General features: G+C 35.5%; 1 protein-coding gene across 3 annotated transcripts in view; it reads left to right on the top strand.

Annotated features, from left to right (window-relative positions):
* Positions 1–23153, top strand: part of LRBA (LPS responsive beige-like anchor protein) — a 750846-nt gene that overhangs the window by 555864 nt on the left and 171829 nt on the right. For all 3 annotated transcript variants that reach the window (XM_068542607.1, XM_068542608.1, XM_068542606.1), the window contains exons 45-46: positions 20940–21080; positions 22126–22245. In XM_068542607.1, coding sequence (XP_068398708.1) covers positions 20940–21080; positions 22126–22245 — 261 coding nt within the window. The remainder of the gene's footprint in view (positions 1–20939; positions 21081–22125; positions 22246–23153) is intronic.

Raw genomic sequence — 23153 nt, 5'->3', positions numbered from 1 at the left:
ACTTGCATTTATACTTCTTTCCAATATGCAACTACTTTTACCTTTATCTTGGCAAAAGACTAGAGGTTTACTTTTTGGAGAAATTGTACTGGAGAAGTTTCTGATTTGAGAACAACAAGAACAGCTGCGGGAGAGTTGAAGGGTAAGGAATGGAAAGCAGGAGGATTAACAGAAAGCTTTAAGAACTGAATGGTGAAGGCCCCCAGACCCCTTTTGCTGTCATGCTATCGGAACTCCGACAGCCAGGCTTGTACCAGCCCCACCCTGTAAGACAGAAAATTGTGCTACTCTTTGGATATACTGACTGGCTCAAGAGAAAAGACCTGAAGAGTACTGACATTTAGGGATCCTGCTTGGAGCCCACCTGATTTCTCTTCAGTGAAGTCGACCCGTTCACATGCTGCTTATGTTCAGTGTACTTCAGTCAGCTCTTTCGTGCCTCGTTCTTAAAAATGAAGGTAGCAGACATTCACACTGAAAGACAGTCTTCAGTGTGAAGGACAACAGAGACTAAATGGAATAGAAAAATAAAAGAAACCAGAAGAAACAAAGACAATTTAAGAAGCAGAAGAAGCCTTGGAAACGAAACAAGAATAAATACCCTCACAGAGAAAAAGTATTGCATTAATAGAAAAATAAAATGATTTTATAGAAAGTAGAGTGTAAGTGCAGGTGTTTTCTAAAAGGAACATCCAAATTGAAAGGGGAAATAGCCTGGAAAGATAAAATTCAAGAACCAGAGTAGGAAATTTTTGGATTCAGATAGACTTGTGTCAGCCTGCCTCCATTTATTAGAAGGGACCTTTAGCAAAGTACTTAATTTGGGGGGTCCTGTATAGCAAACTGCTTTTTATGTAGTATTTGTATAATACTGAAGAAAATTTTTCATGGGTACACTGACCTTTTAAAACTTTAAATTATTACATGTTCAATGTGATATATTTTGTTTAAAATATGGCTATGCAACTTTTTCCCCACAATTTAAAATTAAGTTTAGCAAAATGTGAACATACACACACACACGGGGCAATATATTGTCGTGTGTTTAGAGGATTTGCTGAAGTTTTGTTTTTAAATTAGGAAAACAATCTATTGGTTTTGTATGACTATTTTTTAAAATTTGTATTTTTAAAGTATTAGCACTCTGTATAGCAGATTTGTTTTTTTACTAGAAGTTACCTTCTAGTGGAAGTTTTTATATGACTCTAACAGAGGTTAAGCCTACACTTAGTTTAAGCAGCCTTCAATGACATTGTTTTTTTAACATTAGTCAGAAAATGATAAAGTGAAGTAACTGAGATGGATTGTGGTTAATATTACTGTCAGGGAGATGAATAATCTTGACATGTACCAGCAACACACTGCCAGTCAAGTAATCCTTCTCAAAGTTAAGTATTTATTCTCAAATCATCCTAAGTTACTGTGGTGTGGAGTGATCATTTATTATTATTTATAAATGAATTGTTTTATTTACATAGCATTACCAGTTTTATCACATAGTACTTCCTGTTTTCTTAGTTTAGTGCTGGGTGTACTAACTTGGGTAGATCCTGAGTAAGGAACATGTACTTAACCATAAATTCACATAAAAATTGTTTTCAAAACACCTAGAAAAGTATTTTTTTAAGTTGAATAAGCTCTGGTATTATACTTCTGATTTCAGGCTGGAGTATTTTTTTCTAAGAGAGTAAATATAGTAGGAAGACATTTAAAAAACCTGTATACATTTGGAGCTTTCTTTATATCTTTGTGTCAACTTCTCATTCTTATAGTTCCCTGTGATAGTCAAAACTTATTTTATGTGAGTATGTGATAGTCTGCTTTTTATAGTGGGTAAGTAGTAACGTATCTTTTAGTCACATGTCCACATTCCTGTCCAAGTCTTTTTTCTCCAAGTCCATTTATTAGATGTGCTTTATTAGATGTCCATTAGTCCATTTATTAAATGTGCTTTATTAAAGCACATTTATTCAACATAAACAAAGGTTTACAGTACCCTGTTTATATTGAATAAATGTTTTAATTCAAATAATTGATTATTAAACATTTTCTGGGTACCTTTTGTAGACATTGTTCTGAGAACCGTGAGAAACAAAGGTGAATGAAATAGTCCCTACTTTTAAAGAGTTTTATGACCAAATGAATGTTATGTAGGAACCATTTATACAAGAATAGTATTATTTCTGTGTGACTGTGAAACATTTTATTTCTGCGTGACTTAACTTTAGACTGTCCCACTTTCAGAAAAGGAGTTTTTAAAAAAACTGTGAGTTCACGATTTATGATGTCAACCAGCAAATGATTTGAAAATCTGAGTGGTACCTTTCTGAAATACAGACAAGGTGATTAGAAGACATTCATAGCATTCAGAATTGTTGTATCATTTACAACTCCACTGTTTAATGCCCTTTATGAACTTGAGGTATCATCCTCTTTAGGCCATCTTTCCAGGATTCTGTTCTAGGACCTGATCTGTTTGACAGTTTCACCAATATTACAAATTGATCATACAGCTTGCATTACAGTAATTAAAATACAAAGATTTAAATCATTTTTCAGAATGAAATACTCATGTAAAATATTTAGTGAAATACAAAGAAAAAATGTGATGTCTTACATTTAGGCTTAGAAATAGACAGTATAAAAAAAAAAAACAGGAAGAAGAGAGGATGAAGATAAGTCAGAGTTCGAAATATAAATGGCAGTAGTCTTATTGGTAGGAAGGAAGATAAAGATGTAGCAGTTGTTTTCAACCTGTAGCCTTAGGTCACTTGAAGGGGGGACTATGGGTTTACTGCAAGAGGCCTCTGAATTCACCTCTACGTGTATATGTTTGGAGCCTGTCTTACTGGAAAAATTTAAAGCTACTGATGTAGATTATTTAGTTGACTACATGCTTATTATTACCTAACAGTGATTTGACTTTTCTAAAACCAAATTGTGTCAAACATAATTATTATTACCCTCTTCTACTGTTGCTGCTGATGCTACTTATTTTTATCTGTAATCTGTCATAGTTGCAAAATAACAGTTGAAGTTCATTTGTTTTACAAATGCAAGTCCAGTTCTTCCAACACCATTTGTTGAAAAGACTTTTTTTTCTCATGAATTGTCTGGGAACCTTTGTTGGAATTAAATTGACTATATATTGTGTGGGTCTATTTCTAGACTCTATTCTGTTCAGTCAATTAGCATATCTATCCTTATATCGATACCACACTGTCTTGTTTACTATAGCTTTGTAGTTAGTCATAAAATCAGGTCACGTGAATCCAACTATGTCTTCTTTTTCAAAAAGATTTTGGCTATGCTAGGTTTTCTGTTTTTCCCATATAAATATAGGAATCAGCTTGTCAATTCTGCTGAGATTTTGATTGGTATTGTACTTAATCAGTAGGCCATCTTTACTAAAAATGATATATTAGCAATATTGAATCTTCCATTCCATAAATATGGTTTATCTTCCATTCATTTAGGTTTTCTTTAATTTCTCTCTAATGTTTTGTGGCTTTTAGTAAACAATTCTTGTACATATTCTGTTAATTTATCCTTAATATTTTCATGTTTTTTATTGTTACAAAATTTTCAATTCCAGTTGTTCATTGCTAGTATATGGGAACACAATTGAATTTTTTATATTGACCTTGTATTTTACAACCTTCCTAGACTCAATTATTCATGCTAAGAGCCTTTTGTAGACTTTAGGACTTCCTACATCTCCCAGTGAATACTTAACTGCGTTATATAATGTTAACTAGAAGTGCTGAGAGTGCCTTGTCTTTGATCTTAGGGGAAAAGCCTTTACTTTCATCATTAAGTACGATAGTAGCTATAGGTTTCATATGTTTCTATTGTTTTTTCTGTTTTCAGTTTCACTGACCTTTGCTTCCCTTATTATTTTTCTTTCTACTTGCTTTGGATTTAATTTCTCCTCTTTTTTAGTGTCTTAAGGTGGAAGCTTTAAACTATTGATTTCAAATCTCTTTTTCTTTCTAATATAAGCATTTAATGATACAAGTTTTTCTCAAAGCACTGATTTTGTACGGTCCAACAAAGTTTTCTATGTTGTGTTTTCATTTTTATTCTTTTCAAAATATTTTCTAATTTTCCCTGTGACTTTCTCATTGACCCATAAATTATTTAGAAGAGTATTGTTTCCTTTCCACAGATTTGAGGATTTGTCAGATGTCTTTCTCTTGTTGATTTCTAGTTTAATTCCATTATGATTGGAGAACATACTTTGTATGACTTCGGTTCTTTTAAATTAGTTGAAATTTGGTTTATGGCTGCAAACATGGTGTCCGTTGGTTAATGCTCCATGTGTACCTGAAAACAATACATACTCATCTGTTATTACATAAAGTGCTGTATACATGTCAACTAGGTTAAATTGGTTGAGAGTGTTGTTAATATCTTCTATATCCTTACTAATTTTATATCTGCTTGTTCTGTTGATTACTGAGAGAGGAGTGTTGACTTCTCCAACTGTAATTTAGATTTGTGTGTATCTTTTTTCATTTCTCTCAAGTTTTTGTTTTATTTTTTATTTTTAGCATTTGTTTCTGGGTACCTGTTATGAGTTGAATTATGTCTCCCCAAAAGATATGTTGAAATCCTAACTCCTGGCACCTGTGGACATGACCTTATTTGTAAATAGGGTCTTGGCAAATGTAATGAAGTTAAAGATGAGGTCATTAGGATGGGCCTAATTCCAACATGACTGGTGTTTTCATAAGAAGAAGATGAAAACACCATGTTAAAACAGACATCAAAAGAAAGAACACCATGTAGTGATGGAAACAGAAGTTGGAGTTATGTTGCCAGAAGTCAAGGAATACCTGGGGCTACAAGAAGCTGGAAGAGGCAAGGATGGATCCTCCCCTAGAGGCTTGTAAGAGAGCATGGCTCTGCCAACACCTTATTTTGGACTTCTAACTTCCAGAACTGTGAGAAAATAAATTTCTATTGCTTTAGGCCACACAGTTTGTGGTAGTTTGTCATAGGAGCTCTAGGAAACTAATACAGTGCATACACATTTCAGATTGTTATGTTTTCCTTATAAATGAATCCCATTATCTTTATGTAAGGTCTCCTTTCATACCTGGTAATAGTCCATGTTCTGAAGTCTACCTTTTCTGATGTTGATGTAGATATGACAGTGTTATTTTGATTATTACTTGTAGTATCTTTTTCTATCATTTTTTTAAACCTGTCTATGGCTTTATTTTTTAAATTTCTTTTCTGTGGACAGTATATAATGGAGTCTTGCTTTTATACCCATTCTGATAAGCTCTGCATTTTAATTGGGTTGTTGAGACCATTTACATTTAATGTAATTTTTGATGTAGTCAGTTTAAATGTACTTTCTTGCCATCTGTTTTTTATCCCTTATATCAGTTCTTTGTACCTTGTCTCCCTTTATCTGTTTTCTTTTAGATTATGTATTTTTATTATTCTATTTTATCTTCACTGTGTCTTGTTATTTATACCTCTTTTTTATTAATTAATTTATTTATGTATTTTTGGCTACGTTGGGTCTTCATGGCTGCGCGTGGGCTTTCTTTTTTTAGTTGCGGTGAGCGGGGGCTACTCTTCATTGCTGTGCGCGGGCCTCTCATTGCGGTGGCCTCTCTCGTCGCAGAGCACTGGCTCTAGAGCGCAGGCTCAGTAGTTGTGGCGCACGGGCCTAGCTGCTCTGCAGCATGTGGGATCTTCCTGAACCAGGGCTCGAACCCGTGTCCCCTGCATTGGCAGGCGGATTCCTAACCACTGCGCCACCAGGGAAGACCTATACCTCTTTTTTAAAAGTTTAGTGGTTTCTTTACGGTTTGAAATATATGTCTTCAACTTATGACAGCCTTTCTTCAAATAATAATATACCATTTCATGTATAGTCTTCAAACCTTAAAACAGTATACTCCTGTTTTCCCTATTCCATCCTTTTGGAGTGAGAGCCCATTAGGAACTGTGTTTTGTTTTGTTTTGTTCTTTCTTTTTCTGCTGTACAGGCATATCTTGTTTTGTTGTGCTTTACTTTATCGTGCTTTGCAGATATTGAGTTTTTTACAAATTGAAGGTTTGTGGCAACCCTGCCTTGAACAAGTCTATAAGTGCCATTTTTTCAACAGCATTTGCTCATTTTGTGTCTGTGTCATATTTTGGTAATTTTTGCAATATTTCAAACCCTCCACCATTAAAAAGATTATGACTACTGAAGACTCAGAAGATGGTTAGCATTTTTAGCAATAATGTATTTTAAAATTAGGACATGTACATTGTTTTTTTAGACATAATGCTATTGCACACTTAATAGACTACAGTATAGGGTAAACATAACTTTTATATGCACTGGGAAAGCAAAAAATTCACGTGACTCGCTGTATTGCTGTATTTACTTTATTGCAGTGGTCTGGAACCAAACCTGCAGTATCTCCGAGGTATGCCTGTATAGTCTTGTGGGTCTCGAGAATGCAAGCCTCGTTGGCTTTCAGAGCTAGGTGTTTTGGGGGCCTGTCTCACAAGTGGAAGTCTTAAATGTTGAGGTGCTAGGTGTTTGGTCCCAAACTTACTCCTCAGGGAGAATCCATGAGTTGTGAATTCCCTCCCAGTGGTGCGTCAGCTGGTGTGTCACTGTCAGGGGTGAGGTTTATGAGATTGTGTCATACCCTTTCTTACCTGTTATGATGTGGGTTTTTCTTATTTGCCCAAGGTGTAAGAGTTGCTCAGCTAGGTTTTAGGTTTCTTTCAGAGGGAATTGTTCCATGTGTAGCTGAATTTTCAGTTTCTCTGTGGGAAGAAGTGAGTTCAGGAGCCTCCTTTGTCACTTCTTTGGACCAGAACTCCTGATTTTAATGGTCCTAAGTGTTTCTTTAATTGGATAGGTGAATCGCTCAGCAAATGAATAGATTTTGTTATAATAGCATTGAGCCTCTTGGGTGTTTGTCATTTTCATAATTACTTAAAACATCTTTTTTTTAGTTGACCTTGGATTGTTAAGATTATTTTTTGGGTTCTTCCAGACATTTAGCTCAACAATGACATTGGATTATCAGATTATTTTAATTGATTTATGTGCCTTTCTCAAACAGGTAAATACCTAGAATGAAAATCACTTAATATGAACCATAGCTAAATAACATAGAACTGTGAAGGCGTTGCTACTAAATCTACCAATGTGAGCCTCTGAAATGATTTAGATTCTATGTAGGTACAATAAGTAAAATGGAATACTATCTTTTTCCCAAGATGTGTTTGTTAAATTGAAATAGTATAGGGGTTATATGTTTACTGCCACTTGGAAGAACGTGCGTTTTCAAGGGATTAAAATCTGCTCTGGTACTTGAAAACAAAAGTGCTTATTTGTTAACTCTAAAAGCCATAGTAGTGTGCCAATGAAAGTATTTTCTCGACATTACTAAATAAAACGTAGAGTGTGTGAAGATAAGTGCCAAAGCATCTCAGCTGCATATAGCACATGATGAAATATCCTAGAAGCCAAGGTTGAGTAAGTGTTGATGAGTCTCTTTGTTTATTTGTCATTTAGATAAAAGAGCTGCTACAACTGACACAAAATAGTTCCTGCACCCCCTAACAGTGGCAACATTACTTAAATGACAGAGGCTATTCTTTTATTTTCTTCTCTTTGGGGGTGGGGGAGGAAGGGAGGGGTAGAGAGGCACAAAATAAAATTCATTGGCTTCTTTAAAAAGTTTCAACAACAGACGGAATTAAAGGCTTTCATTTGGATTCGTAGATTTGGATATACAAATATAAAAGTTAAGAGGCAAGTAAAGCAATAAACTTTGGTGACAGTGTTTATGTTTTGTGTTCACTTTTTTTTTTTTTAACATCTTTACTGCAGTATAATTGCTTTACAATGGTGTGTTCATTTCTGCTGTGTAACAAAGTGAATCAGCTATACATATACATACATCCCCATATCTCCTCCCTCTTGAGTCTCCCTCCCACCCCCCCATCCCACCCCTCTAGGTGGACACAAAGCACCCAGCTGATCTCCCTGTGCTATGTGGCTGCTTCCCACTAGCTGTCTGTTTTACCATTGGTAGTGTATCTATGTCAATGCTACTCTCTCACTTCGTCCCAGCTTACTCTTCCCCCTCCCTGTGTCCTCAAGTCCATTCTATATGTCTGTGTCTTTATTCCTGCCTAACCCTAGGTTCTTCAGAACCATTTTTTTTTAAAGATTCCATATATATGTTAGCATATGGTATTTGTTTTTCTCTTTCTGACTTACTTCACTCTGTATAAGTGTCTCTAGGTCCATCCACCACGCTACAAATAACTCAATTTCATTTCTTTTTGTGGTTGAGTAATATTCCATTGTATATATGTGCCACATCTTCTTTATCCATTCATCTGTCGATGGACACTTAGGTTGCTTCCATGTCCTGGCTATTGTAAATAGAGCTGCAATGAACATTGTGGTACATGACTCTTTTTGAATTATGGTTTTCTCAGGGTATATGCCCAGTAGTAGGATTGCTGGGTCGTATGGTAGTTCTACTTTTAGTTTTTCCAGGAACCTCCATACTGTTATCCATAGTGGCTGTGTCAATTGACATTCCCACCAACAGTGCAAGAGGGTTCCCTTTTCTCCACACCCTCTCCAGCATTTATTGTTTGTAGATTTTTTGATGATGGCCATTCTGACTGGTGTGAGGTGTTACCTCATTGTATTTTTGATTTGCATTTCTCTAATGATTAGTGATGTTGAGCATTCTTTCATGTGTTTGTTGGCAATCTGTATATTTTCTCTGGAGAAATGTCTGTTTACGTCTTCTGCCCATTTTTGGATTGGGTTGTTTGTTTTTTTGATATTGAGCTGCATGAGCTGCTTGTATATTTTGGAGACTAATCTTTTGTCAGTTGCTTCATTTACAAATGTTTTCTCCCATTTGAGAGTTGTCTTTTCATCTTGTTTATGGCTTCCTTTGCTGTGCAAAAGCATTTACGTTTTATTAGGTCCCATTTGTTTATTTTTCTGTTTATTTCCATTTCTCTAGGAGGTGAGTCAAAAAGGATCTTGCTGTGATTTATGTCATGGAGTGTTCTGCCTAGGTTTTCCTCTAAGAGTTTTACAGTGTCTGGCCTTACATTTAGGTCTTTAATCCATTTTGAGTTTATTTTTGTGTATGGTATTAAGGAGTGTTCTAATTTCATTCTTTTACATGTAGCTGTCCAGTTTTCCCAGAACCACTTATTGAAGAGGCTGTCATTTCTCCACTGTATATTCTTGCATCCTTTATCAAAGATAAGGTGACCATATGTGCGTGGATTTATCTCTGGCCTTTCTATCCTGTTCCATTGATCTGTATTTCTGTTTTTGTGCCAGTACCATACTGTCTTGTTTACTGTAGCTTTGTAGTATAGTCTGAAGTCAGGGAGCCTGATTCCTCCAGCTCCGTTTTTCTTTCTCAAGATTGCTTTGGCTACTCGGGGTCTTTTGTGTTTCCATACAAATTGTGAAATTTTTTGTTCTAGTTCTGTGAAAAATGACATTGGTAGTTTGATAGGGAGTGCATTGAATCTGTAGATTGGGTAATATAGTCATTTTTAAAATCTTGATTCTTCCAATCCAAGAACGTGGTATGTCTCTCCATCTGTTGGTATCATCTTTAATTTCTTTCATCAATGTCTTACAGTTTTCTGCATACAGGTCTTTTGTCTCCTTAGGTAGGTTTGTTCCTAGGTATTTTATTCTTTTTGTTGCAGTGGTAAATGGGAGTGTTTCCTTAATTCCTCTTTCAGATTTTCATCATTAGTGTATAGGAATGCAAGAGATTTATGTGCATTAATTTTGTATCCTGCTGCTTTACCAAATTCATTGATTAGCTCTAGTGGTTTTCTGGCAGCATCTTTAGGATTCTCTATGTGTAGTATCATGTCATCTGGAAACAGTGACAGCTTTACTTCTTCTTTTCCGATTTGGATTCCTTTAATTTCTTTTTCTTCTCTGATTGCTGTGGCTAACACTTCCAAAACTATGTTGAATAATAGTGGTGAGAGTGGGCAACCTTGTCGTGTTCCTGATCTTAGTGGAAATGGTTTCAGTTTTTCACCATTGAGAATGATGTTGGCTGTGGGTTTGCCATATATGCCCTTTATTATGTTGAGGTAAGTTCCCTCTATGCCTGCTTTGTGGAGGGTTTTTATCATGGGTGGGTGTTGAATGGGTGTTGAATTTTTGTCAAAAGCTTTTTCTGCATCTATTGTGATGATCCTTCAGTATTAGTTTTTCTCCTTCAGTTTGTTAATATGGTTTATCACATTGATTGATTTGCGTATATTCAAGAATCCTTGCATTCCTGGGATAAACCCCACTTGATCATGGTGTATGATCCTTTTATGTGCTGTTGGATTCTGTTTGCTAGTATTTTGTTGCGGAATTTTGCATCTATATTCATCAGTGTCATAGGCCTGTAGTGTTCTTTTTTTGTGGCAGCTTTGTCTGGTTTTGGTATCAGGGTGCTGGTGGCCTTGTAGATGAGTTTGGGAGTGTTCCTCCCTCTGCTATATTTTGGAAGAGTTTGAGAAGGATAGGTGTAAGGTCTTCTCTAAATGTTTGATAGAATTCGCCTGTGAAGCCATCTGGTCCTGGGCTTTTGTTTCTTGCAAGGTTTTTAATCAGTTTCAATTTCAGTGCTTGTGACTGGTCTGTTTATATTTTCTATTTCTTCCTGGTTCAGTCTTGGAAGGTTGTGCTTTTCTATGAATTTGTCCATTTCTTCCAGGTTGTCCATGTTATTGGCATATAGGTGCTTGTAGGAATCTCTCATGATCCTTTGTATTTCTGCAGTACCAGTTGTTACTTCTCCTTTTTCATTTCTAATTCTATTGATTTGAGTCTTCTCCATTTTTTTCTTGATGAGTCTGGCTAATGGTTTATCAATTTTGTTTATCTTCTCAAAGAACCAGCTTTTAGTTTTATTGATCTTTGTTACTCTTTCCTTCGTTGCTTTTTCATTTATTTCTGATCTGATCTTTATGATTTCTTTCCTTCTGCTAACTTTGGGGTTTTTTTGTTGTTCTTTCTCTAATTGCTTTAGGTGTAAGGTTAGGTTGCTTATTTGAGATGTTTCTTGTTTCTTGAGGTAGGATTGTATTGCTATAAACTTCTCACTTAGAACTGCTTTTGCTGCATCCCATAGGTTTTGGGTCATCATGTTTTCATTGTCATTTGTTTCTAGGTATTTTTTGATTTCATCTTTGATTTCTTCAGTGATCTCTTGTTTATTTAGTGGTATATTGTTTACCCTCCATTTATTTGTATTTTTTACAGATTTTTTCCTATAATTGATATCTAGTCTCATAGTTGGAAAAGATACTTGATACGATTTCAGTTTTCTTAAATTTACCAAGGCTTGATTTGTGACCCAAATTCTCTATCCTGGAGAACATTCCATGAGCACTTGAGAAGAAAGTGTATTCTGTTGTTTTTGGATGGAATATCCTATAAATATCAATTAAGTCCACCTTGTTTCATATATCATTTAACTCTTGTGTTTCCTTATTTATTTTCACTTTGGATGATCTGTCCATCAGTGAAAGTGGGGTGTTCAATTCCCCTACTATGATTGTGTTGTCGATTTCCCTTGTATGGCTGTTAGCATTTGCTTTATGTATTGAGGTGCTCCTATGTTGGGTGCATAAGTATTTACAATTGCTTTATCTTCTTCTTGGATTGATCCCTTGATCATTATGTAGTGTCCTTCTCTGTCTCTTGTGATAGTCTTTATTTTAAAGTCTATTTTGTCTGATATGAGAATTGGTACTCCAGCTTTCTTTTGATTTCCATTTGCATGGAATATCTTTTTCCACCCCCTCACTTTCAGTCTGTATGTGTCCCTAGGTCTGAAGTGGGTCTCTTGTAGGCAGCATATATACAGGTCTTATTTTTGTATCCATTCAGCCAGCCTGTGTCTTTTGGTGGGAGCATTTAATCCATTTACATTTAAGGTAGTTATCAATATGTACGTTCCTATTACCATTTTCTTAATTGTTTTGGGTTTGTTATTGTAGGTCTTTTCCTTCTCTTGTGTTTCCTGCCTAGAGAAGTTCCTTTAGCATTTGTTGTAAAGCTGGTTTGGTGGTGCTAAATTCTCTTAGCTTTTGCTTGTCTGTAAAGGTTTTAAAATCTCCGTCGAATCTGAATGAGATCCTTGCTGGGTAGAGTAATCTTGGTTGCAGGTTTTTCCCTTTCATCACTTTAAATATGTCTTGCCACTCCCTTCTGGCTGCAGAGTTTCTGCTGAAAGATCAGCTATTAACCTTATGGGGATTCCCTTGTTTGTTATTTGTCCCTTGCCAATTATAATATTTTTTCTTTGTATTTAATTTTTGATAGTTTGATTAATATGTGTCTTGGCATGTTTCTCCTTGGATTTATCCTGTATGGAACTCTCTGCACTTCCTGGACTTGACTGACTATTTCCTTTCCCATATTAGGGAAGTTTTCAACTATCATCTCTTCAAGTATTTTCTCAGCCCGTTTTTTTTTCTCTTTTTCTTTTCTGATCCCTGTAATTCGAATGTTGGTGCGTTTAATATTGTTCCAGAAGTCTCTGGGATTGTCCTCAGTTCTTTTCATTCTTTTTTCTTTATCCTGCTCTGCAGTAGTTATTTCCACTATTTTTTCTTCCAGGTCACGTATCTGTTCTTCTGCCTCAGTTACTCTGCTATTGATTCCTTCTAGGGCATTTTTAATTTCATTTATTGTGTTGTTCATTATTGTTTGTTTGCTGTTTAGTGTTTCTAGGTCCTTGTTAAATGTTTCTTGTTTTTTCTCCATTCTATTTCCAAGATTTTGGATCACCTTTTCTATCATTATTCTGAATTCTTTTTCAGGTAGACTGCCTATTTCCTCTTCATTTGCTTGGTCTGGTGGGTTTTACCTTGCTCGTTCATCTGCTGTGCGTTTCTCTGTTTTCTCATTTTGCCTAACTTACTGTGTTTGGAGTCACCTTATCGCAGGCTGCAGGTTTGTAATTCCCGTTGTTTTTGGTGTCTACCCCCAGTGGCTAAGATTGGTTCAGTCTGTTGTGTAGGCTTCCTGATGGAGGGGATTAGTGCCTGTGTTCTGGTGGATGAGGCTAGATCTTGTCTTTGTGGTGGGCAGGACCGCATCTGGTGGTGTGTTTTGGGGTGTCTGTGACCTTATTATGATTTTAGGCAACCTCTCTGCTAATAGGTGGGGTTGTGTTCCTGTCTTGCTAGTTGTATGGCATAGGGTGTCTAGAACTCTAGCTTGCTGGTCGTTGTGTGGAGCTGCGTCTTAGTGTTGAGATGGAGATCTCTGGGAGAGCTTTTGCCATTTGATATTACGTGGAGCCGGGAGGTCTCTGGTGGACCAATGTCCTGAACTCGGCTCTCCCACCTCAGAGGCTCAGGCCTTATACCCGGCCAGAGCACCAAGACCCTGTCAGCCACACGGCTCAGAAGAAAAGGGAGAAACAAAAAGAAAGAAAGAAAGAAAATAAATTAATTAATTAAATAAAATGATTACAATAGAAAAAAATTATTAAAAATAAATAAGTAATTAAAAATAAATGAAAGAGGGAAAGAACGAAGAGACCAACCAAACCGAAAAACAAATCCTCCAATGATAACAAGTGCTAAAAACTATATTAAAAAAAACAAAAGTGTACAGTCAGAACCCTAGGACAGATGGCAGAAGCAAAGCTATACAGACAAAATCACACAAAGAAGCATACACATAACACTCACAAAAAGAGAAAAAGGAAAAAAAAGAAAAATATATATATATGAAAAATAAAAAAAGGAAGAGAGCAACCAAATCAATAAACAATCTACCAATGAAATAAGCTCTAAGTACTCAACTAAGATAAACATAAGACCAGAAACAAATTTAATGCAGAAAGCAAACCCCAAGTCTATAGTTGCTCCCAAAGTCCACCACCTCAATATTGGGATGATTTGTTGTCTACTCAGGTATTCCACAGATGCAGGGTACATCAGGTTGATTGTGATTTAATCTGCTGCTCCTGAGGGTGCTGGGAGAAATTTCCCTTTCTCTTCTTTGTTTGCACAGCTCCTGGGGTTCAGCTTTGGATTTGGTCCCACCTCTGCGTGTAGGTCACCTGAGGACCTCTGTTCCCACCCAGACAAAACAGGGTTAAAGGAGCGGCTGATTAGGGAGCTCTGGCTCACTCAGGCTCAGGAGAGGGAGGGGTACAGAATGTGGAGTGAGCCTGCAGCGGCAGAGGCTGGTGTGACGTTGCAACAGCCTAAGGCGCGCCATGTGTTCTCCTCGGGAAGTTGTCCCTGGATCATGGGACCCTGGCAGTGGCGGGCTGCACAGGCTCCTGGTAGGAGAGGTGTGGATAGTGACCTGTGCTTGCACACAGGCTTCTTGGTGGCTGCCGCAGCAGCCTTAGCATTTCATGCCTGTCTCTGGGGTCCGCGCTGATAGCCGTGGCTCGTGCCCGTCTCCGTAGCTCGTTTAGGTGGTGCTCTGAATCCCCTCTCCTTGCGCACCCCAAAACAATGGTCTCTTGCCTCTTAGGCAGGTCCAGACTTTTTCCCAGACTCCCTCCCGGCTAGCTGTGGCACATTAGCCCCTTTCAAGCTGTGTTCACACAGCCAACCCCAGTCCTCTCCCTGGGATCCGACCTCCGAAGCCCGAGCCTCAGCTCCCAGCCCCCACCTACCCCAGCCAGTGAGCAGACAAGCCTCTCGGGCTGGTGAGTGCTGGTTAGCACCGATCCTCTGTGCGGGAATCTCTCCGCTTTGCCCTCCGCACCCCTGTTGCTGTGCTCTCCTCTGTGGCTCCAGAGCTTCCCCCCTGCCCACCCCCCATCTCCACCAGTGAAGGGGCTTCCTAGTGTGTGGAAACTTTTCTTCCTTCACAGCTTCCTCCCCGAGGTGCAGGTCCCGTCCCTATTCTTTTGTCTCTGTTTTTCCTTTTTTCTTTTGTCCTACCCAGGTACGTGGGGAGTTTCTTGCCTTTTGGGAAGTCTGAGGTCTTCTGCCAGCTTTCAGTAGGTGTTCTGTAGTTGTTGTTCCACATGTAGATGTACTTTTGATGTGTTTGTGTGGAGGAAGGTGATCTCCACATCATACTACTCCACCATCTTGAAGGCGCCCCTTTGTTCACTTTTTTAAAAGCTGTTTTTGCCAACCATTTTTCAGCATCCCCAAGACAAAATATTCATCTCTCTCCCCCTTTTGTGAAGCCTTCTGCTAAATTGATATCCACACACATTATATAGGTGGGAATAAAAACATAAATAACATTTTTTCAGAAGAGCATTTAATCTAAACCACCCATGAAAGGATTCCAGTGCCCTTGCAGATTCAGCACCAACACTTTCATCAATCCATACAACTGAAGTTATTCTAGGATTTACTAGTCAATTTAGTTAGTGACTCTGAATCTTGGCTCTGCTATTGACTGGGGAACCAACCTTTGATACTCATTTAACTTCTCCCAAACTCAATTCTTTCACCTGTAAATTGGGAATGCTAATAGTTTTGTACATTAAGGTGTTGTTGTAAATATAGTGAGATAATTTACTTAAGACTCTTAGACCCTTCACGTATAGCCAATAAATAGTTGCATTGTCATCAGATAGAATAGCCTCTTTAATATGTTTATCATAGTTATTTCCTGTAATCTTCCCAAAACAAATCATTATTCTCTAACCAGGAATGACCATCTTTTATAATGTCACATTTCCTGATAGTCCATCCTCTTTCATTGTCTGAATTTGAAGATTTTTGCTTAATTTGTTCCTGAATATCAAGTACCTTACACTTAATTAACATGATTCTTTCCTTTAATGTGACATTTTTATAACATCGGATTCATGTAACATTGGGTTCAACCGCGTTGTTACCTTTTCCTTGTGCTCACTTTGTGATCACTCTTTTTTTGATATCTATAGGACTGCCCTACTTCCAGAATAAAATAATGTATAACCTCTCTTGCCTGTATGCCCTCTTATATGTTGTAGGACAGGGTTTATCTGTAGTCCTGGAATTAAAGGATATTTCCAGTGTTCTAATCATACCAAAGGAAGATAACATTGACAGATGGGTTTAGGCCAGTCATCGAGATCCTAAGCATGATCCTAAAAGTAGTCATGCTCTTTTGCCTCCCCTTCATGAGCCCATTTTCACTTTTGACAGCTCTTCCCCACTCCGCTCTTCACTCACAACATGTATGTTTATGATACACTATCCTTTAGCGTGTCCAACGGCCCCATTTCTGAGTCTGTTGCTCCATAATGACCTTTTTCTTTTCCTCTAATCTTCTCTCCTGCTTCTCATCCCCAGATGTTAAGGTTTAATGATTACCGAAGAAAGCTTTCACAGAAAGATGGAAAAAATATCTTTTTAGACTTTGATTTTAAAAGAGAGGGTTGTTAACTCAAGCAAATCTATACTTTGTAGAATTTCTGAGATTTATTGCCAATTCCCTACAACTTTCTTACTCTTAGTAATTGTAACCATGGTCCAGCAGTTTGGAACTTCACTTCTGAAAAGTTGATATAAATTGCAACAGTTCACATATAAATCTCAAAAGGAAGAAGGAATTCTGGTGATGGTGATAATAACAATTACACCAACATTAATAGCAGCTATACTTATTATTGAGTACTTTGTGCCAGGAGCTCTTCTAAGCACTTTACATATATTATTGGTCTTTTAAATAAACCTATTAAATAAATATCATATTTGAAAATTGGAAGTGTAAGAAAGTGGGAAATTGTTGAAATCAGGAAAAACATTTTGTAATACAACAGTTTATGGATAAAATGGCCCAAAGACTGGATTTGAGTACTGGATTTTTGTTTCCTAGATTTATGTTGATTTTGAGCTAGGTTATTCAAGATACTTATTTTCTTCATTATTAAAATAGGGATATCTAGCTCACATTTATTGTGAGAATGCATAATAATGTTTTATAAAATACAAAATGTAAGCTGGAGGTTATTAATTAGATAACTTCAGGTAAGAAAATTTTTAAAAAGAAAGTAAAAACTTAGAATGTATGGACACTACAGTCTTTTTACAGCTTAACTTTTACTAGTAATCAGATGAAGGAGTCTGTGTTGGGTGGTTGTAGGGGTCTTTGAATCCAATACCATTTGTTTTTAATTAATGTAGTACTAGATGATTGTAACTTGCTTGACATTTCATATGCTTTTCACAGTAAAATTTGGAGGCCTTTTGGACTTTTGAAAGATAATTTTGTTTTTCATTATGTTTTTGAGATAGGGTAATGCAGTTTTGATGTCTACTGTGTACTGTTAGGCTTCTGACAGATAATGCACAGTACTCCATGTACCATTAGATGATTGTGATGCTTAATTACTTTCTTAATAGACAACATTAATTTCATCAGGCTTGTTTAATGGCTTTTTTTCTTAAACATTCTTGATCAAATAAGCTGAAAAATAACAATAATTATTATTACTAATAACTTACTGCATTCCAGGCACTGAACTGGGCACTTTACATGCAGTATTTTTATATCTCTAATATTAGCAAAATTACTTCTCAAAAAAGGTAACAAAAGATTTTTTTATTGTAATATTCTTAAAAACCTGATTTAGAAAGTTTTGCTTTGCATATCTTGTTCTGAAAGGTATCAGATGAGAATTTCAAACAGAATACTTACCAATCTACCACAGTTGTCAATTTTGCTATTCATGAGATTAAATATCCTATGTGTAGTGATTTTTTTTTTTTTTTTTTTTTGCTATTTATACATTTTCAAGAGTTCTGGTGTTCTTTTTTCTTTAATTTGTCTTTTCCTATTTTAATCCAAGTTCTTATTTCCATTTCTTTTTTAACGTAAATGCTTGTGGTGGTAGTCCTGATACTCTAATTTTTAAATAATTCCATTTTATTTGATTCACTTTTTCATCTTGTTGTGATTAAGGTTCTTTTATTATTTTGCAGATTTAAAAAATCTTATATAATTCTATTTGTTAGCTTTTTGTAGTGTTTAAAGTTATTTTTCTATATCCTCAGCCTATTCATATTTACCTGGTTATGAACTTGAATTATACCTCTCTAATCAATACTTATTTTTTATTGATTTTTTTTCCAGGAAGTCATGACCACTTTAAATGACCAGTATTTTTGCTCTTCTTCCTTTAATCAATTTGCTGATTTTGAAAAATAATCTGTCAAGCTTTTACAGTTAAATTGTACAAAGAGCTTTCTGTAGGATGATAGTACTAAGCATCTTCCTGAATTGCCCTCCATTTGTTGCTCTTAATATACTGTATAAGTAAGAGGAACCATCAGCATTTACTTTTAGTTCTTTTGCAGAGATGAATAAACATCTTGAAATGCTGATTTAGATAATGTTTCAAAAATGCTATGATGCACTTTGGTGTATGACTGACTCTTGCTTAGTTAAATGTTTTGCAGCATTATAACATAGTTGGATTCAGCTCATCTTTTAAAGCAATTGTCAGAAAAATATGGGCCAGCATGGTAGAATGTATTAGCTCAATACATTGTCTCCATTTTATTATGAAGCTGCTGAGGAAGCTGTGATATACAGCACTGTCATTACAGATCTATTGTTAGGATGGTTCTACAGTCTTCTTTGCACTGCCATTAATTTATAGCAGTAAACAATATGTAGCCTTCCAACTGCAGCAAAGCAGAATCTTTTAATGAGGTGGATGTTATTACCACAATAAATCAGTGCTTTCGCGTAATGTATAATTCAATGTGTGTATTCCCACTGTAACTTCTCTGAGTAAGCTGATAGTGTATCATTGTCATTGCACAGCTCCACTGGTCTTTTTTTTTTTTTAACCTTCTTTTATTTGGGGATTTCTTTTTTATATGCTTGCAAATAAATGTGCTATGTCTTGATAGCTGTCCTGTAGCAGGCTTCAGAAATCAACTGTAACAATCACAGCCGGAATCAATACTGTGGGTTCTACGTATATGGATCTCTGCACGATGCCATTTTTTTTCGGATGCTAGTGAAATCAATCCTAATTGGTTTTAGCATTATATTCAAGAAATGTGATTCTATAACCATTGATTTTGGGGGTGTACTCATTTGGAGAGTAATAAAAATAGGAGCACATAAAGTGAATACTTAATATGCTGCAGAACCATACAAAAGGAGCATTGATTTTGTTTTCACGTAATTTGTCTTCCAGTGATTTTATTTCTTCTTTCTTTCCTTTTGCATGGCTCAGTCTTCAGGGACAACAGCTAAAATACATTTAAAGGCATTCTAAATTGGTTCTGTAACAAAGATTTCTTGGAGTCGGTTCCATTCTTAACTGGCATAAGTTTAGTAAATCAGATTTAACTCTTTTGTACAGAAACTAATGCTTTAAAAGATGGCATTTTAAATTGGTATACTGTGATACTGGTTTAAAATAATAATCAACTAAAGGTTTTTAAAAATTTGCTTGTAAAGTTAAAAAAAAAAAAGGGCTTAAAATAAAATGTTGATGAGAACCATCCTATTGAAAGAGAATGAAAGGTACTAGAGATAAATGGCAGTTTTGAAAAAATAATTAACAATTTTAAGAAATATAGCCAAAGTGATCATTTAAAATACTGCTTAAAATTACTTTTTAACATGAAAAGCAATTTAAAAACTAGTTTAACATTGCTTCATTTTCCATAGAATATTTCTGAATGCATCTATTTTAAAACCAGTATGTTAAATTTCAGTTTCACATTTTTTGCATAAATGATCAGATATTTTCTTTCTCATATAAATGAGTGATTAACTGATAGGTTTTCATTAAAGAAAGTAATCTTACATTTTTTTTCAGTGAATTGGTACATATATTTTAAATAAAGAGTAGAGATTTTCTAGGGATTAGAATGTTTTATGAGAATGAATTGTTAACTTGTTTTTTAAGCCCTTAGACCCCTTTGAGAATCTTAGAATACTCTGTATGTCTTCCTGAAGAAAATGTACATGTGCATAATCACATGAAATTTTGCTTACTGTTTAATGGAGTTCATGAATTCCCTGAATAACAACAGCAGCAGTAACAATAATGGTACCAGCTAACATTTATTATGCTCTTATCTTATACCAACCAATATTCTGGGGGCTTATAGGCTATTGTTTTATTCAAACTTTACCCCATTGCTAAAAGATAACCTTAAAAATAATAGCATTCATTGAATATTGTCAGGTATGGTTTGTCCCTCCATGTACTTACTCATTTTATTTTCCAAAACAACTTTCTGACTGGGTATTGTTACCACTCCAGTAAACCCAGGCTCTTTATCACTTTGCTATACTGCTTTAGGGACCTCTGCTGTAAAGTATTGTTGTACAAGCTCGTAATCTGTCTAATATTCTATTCATGTTACACATTTAAAAAAAATTTCATGCCGGCATGTTTTTGTCTTCTAAATTTTGGTTGTACTTATACTGTTAGAAATTTCTAGATTTACATTTAATCCCTTTTTCACACAATCTCCCCCTTGCACTCCTTCTCCCCCCGCCCCGCCCAATTTTGTTGCATTGTCTTCTCAGAATCTATGATATGTTAAAACTTTAGCTTCAAGATTCTGTTTCTGGTTGTTGCTTCTAATGAACTAAAGAGGATTTCAGAGATGCTTTCCAAAGTATCGTATAACTAATATTCACTTCATGTAATTATCTTCATAAAAATGCTTGTTATGGGCTGATTAAAGACCTTTATTCAACAGAAACTAGACTTATTGAGAAATGACAGGTTTCTCCATTCACTTATATGTGTATATTTAATGTGCATTGAAAAATACATTTATATTTCCATCCACTCTCTGACTGTAACACTGCTTTGATTTGAATAGTATGTATTTTTAATTCACTTTCACACTTGCTGATTAGATAACATTTGAAGAGAGAAAGAAATAAAGGACGATTGTATTTATGTGTTCTTGTTTTTTCTCCTCCCCGTTGGCAGCCAATAGGAGCTTTGAATCCAAAAAGAGCAGCATTCTTTGCAGAGCGTTATGAATCCTGGGAAGACGATCAAGTTCCAAAGTTCCACTATGGCACTCATTACTCAACTGCAAGTTTTGTTCTTGCATGGCTGCTAAGAATAGTAAGTTCAATTTGAATAATAAACCATGAATAAGTAAATTCAATGTTGTGGAGAATATGCATTGATTAAAAATCATCAGCATCTTTTTTGAATGGTGAAATTTTTTTCAGTGATTGAGGCTCTAACTATATAAGTATCTCTTTATCCCATTTGGTCTGTATTTTATAACATGTTACTGTAGAATGGCCATAAAAATGTTTCACCTGGAATTGCGTGAATTCTTTTCCTTAAATTTGCCTCTTCAAATCGTTGATATCTTACCAGACTCTAAATTGTAACATATGTTATTTTTAAATGTAGTCTATTAAAATAAGAACTAAATAAGATTCCCATAACACAGGCATATATTCATGTATTTTGGAAACTTCAGTTGCCCCAAATGGAATAAGGTGTGTTTGTAATTTCCACCAAGACTGCTGTGTATTGATAACATATTGGTTAAACAAGAAATGTTTCCGTAAAATTGAAAGGTGATTCATCTACTAGAAAGTAATTTCTTTGGGAAAGCATTAGCAGCACATCATTAATTAAAGCTTGTTAGAGGGTACAGGCAGATATAAATCCTAGAGGTAATTTATAGTGCTTAGCTAATTTCAAGCAATTATCCACTAATATGTGTTTAAGTGTTCTTTAACTAAAAGGAGGCTTTTAAATCTTCCAAACATTTTTCTTTTCTTAATCATAAATTAAATACTGAGCCATAACAATAGGAAAATTACATATTGGACTGTTTCCCTGGACCGTGAAGCAAATGCAGTCTAATTTATGTCTGAATGTTACTAATAAATTGTTCTTGGAAAGGAAGAGAGTCTGAAAAATATTGAAGAGAGTCTGAAAAATACTAAATTTTGGAAATATTTCTTCTGAAACAAACATAATGTAAGAATATTAATGTAATAATTTAGGTATAATTCCCAGTCTATGCCTAGTACGTATTACTGGCTAATGTCCATTGGTCACTAAGTATTTAGATATAAAGATTTATAAAAACCACATTTTTATGCCTGAGGGAATATATGGCTTTTTTAAATGGCTTATTTTTTAGGAACCCTTCACAACTTTGTTCCTAAATTTACAAGGAGGGAAATTTGATCATGCAGATCGAACTTTTTCATCAATTTCCAGAGCTTGGAGAAACAGTCAGCGTGATACATCTGATATTAAGGTACAGACTTCATTTTACAATTATTATTGCCAATGTGTTTCTTATTGAATGAATGTTGATAATTTCTCTCTTGCAATACAGCCCTATTTACTAAAGATGAGCCTCAAAGGATGAGGCCTTAATTAAGTGGCCAATAACCATTATATAAGATTTCTCTCTCTTTCTCTCTCTACCTCCTGTGTCTGTCTCTTTCTGTCTGTCTGTCTCGTCTCTCTTTAATTGTGGAACAGTTGTTTTCCTTCCTCCTTGGAATCCTTTTTAAAGGAAAAATACAGTAGTATGGATGTAAGGCAGCATGCTTAATGGAATTCCAAACTCAATAAAGTTAATATAGTCACAAAAATACTGTGAGAAAGATCTCAGATGTTTAGTTTAATTCAACTTATTTCATTTTATCGATACTTTAGCAATCCCCTGTCTCTATTCTTAAGGTAATCATCTTTTACCTACTGCTGGTTCTAAATGCCTACCTGACTCTGCTTGTTATAGAATTGCTTTATTGTTGAGGGGAAATGAGTTCTTCTATGTATATGTATGTTCAGGAGATCAAAATCTTTGCACAGTAGCTGATGTAATACTTTTGCTTCTGCCCTCAAAAGTACTGTATTTTAGTTTTGTGACATAGTGTCTCTTTCTTTACTGTTTAGATGCAGTTGAGTAAAACGACATATGCCTGTGGTTGTGTCCTTCGGTGTCGTAAAGAGCTATGTCTTATACATAAATAATTATACTATATGGGAGAAAATGATAAGTAACATATGAGAAATATTTGGGCTTGAAAGAGGAAAAGTTACATTACTAATGTTTATGTTACTATAGAGTACTTTAAAAAATTAATTAAAATTATAATTGTATCTTACTTTTAGTCATGATACATTACAGTCTATAAAAAGTGTTCACATACTTTA

This window comes from Eschrichtius robustus, chromosome 4 (assembly GCF_028021215.1).
Source record: "Eschrichtius robustus isolate mEscRob2 chromosome 4, mEscRob2.pri, whole genome shotgun sequence".
Lineage (NCBI taxonomy): Eukaryota > Metazoa > Chordata > Mammalia > Artiodactyla > Eschrichtiidae > Eschrichtius > Eschrichtius robustus.
The sequence above is the reverse complement of the archived record's forward strand: the minus strand, read 5'-3'. Positions and strand labels throughout refer to the sequence as shown.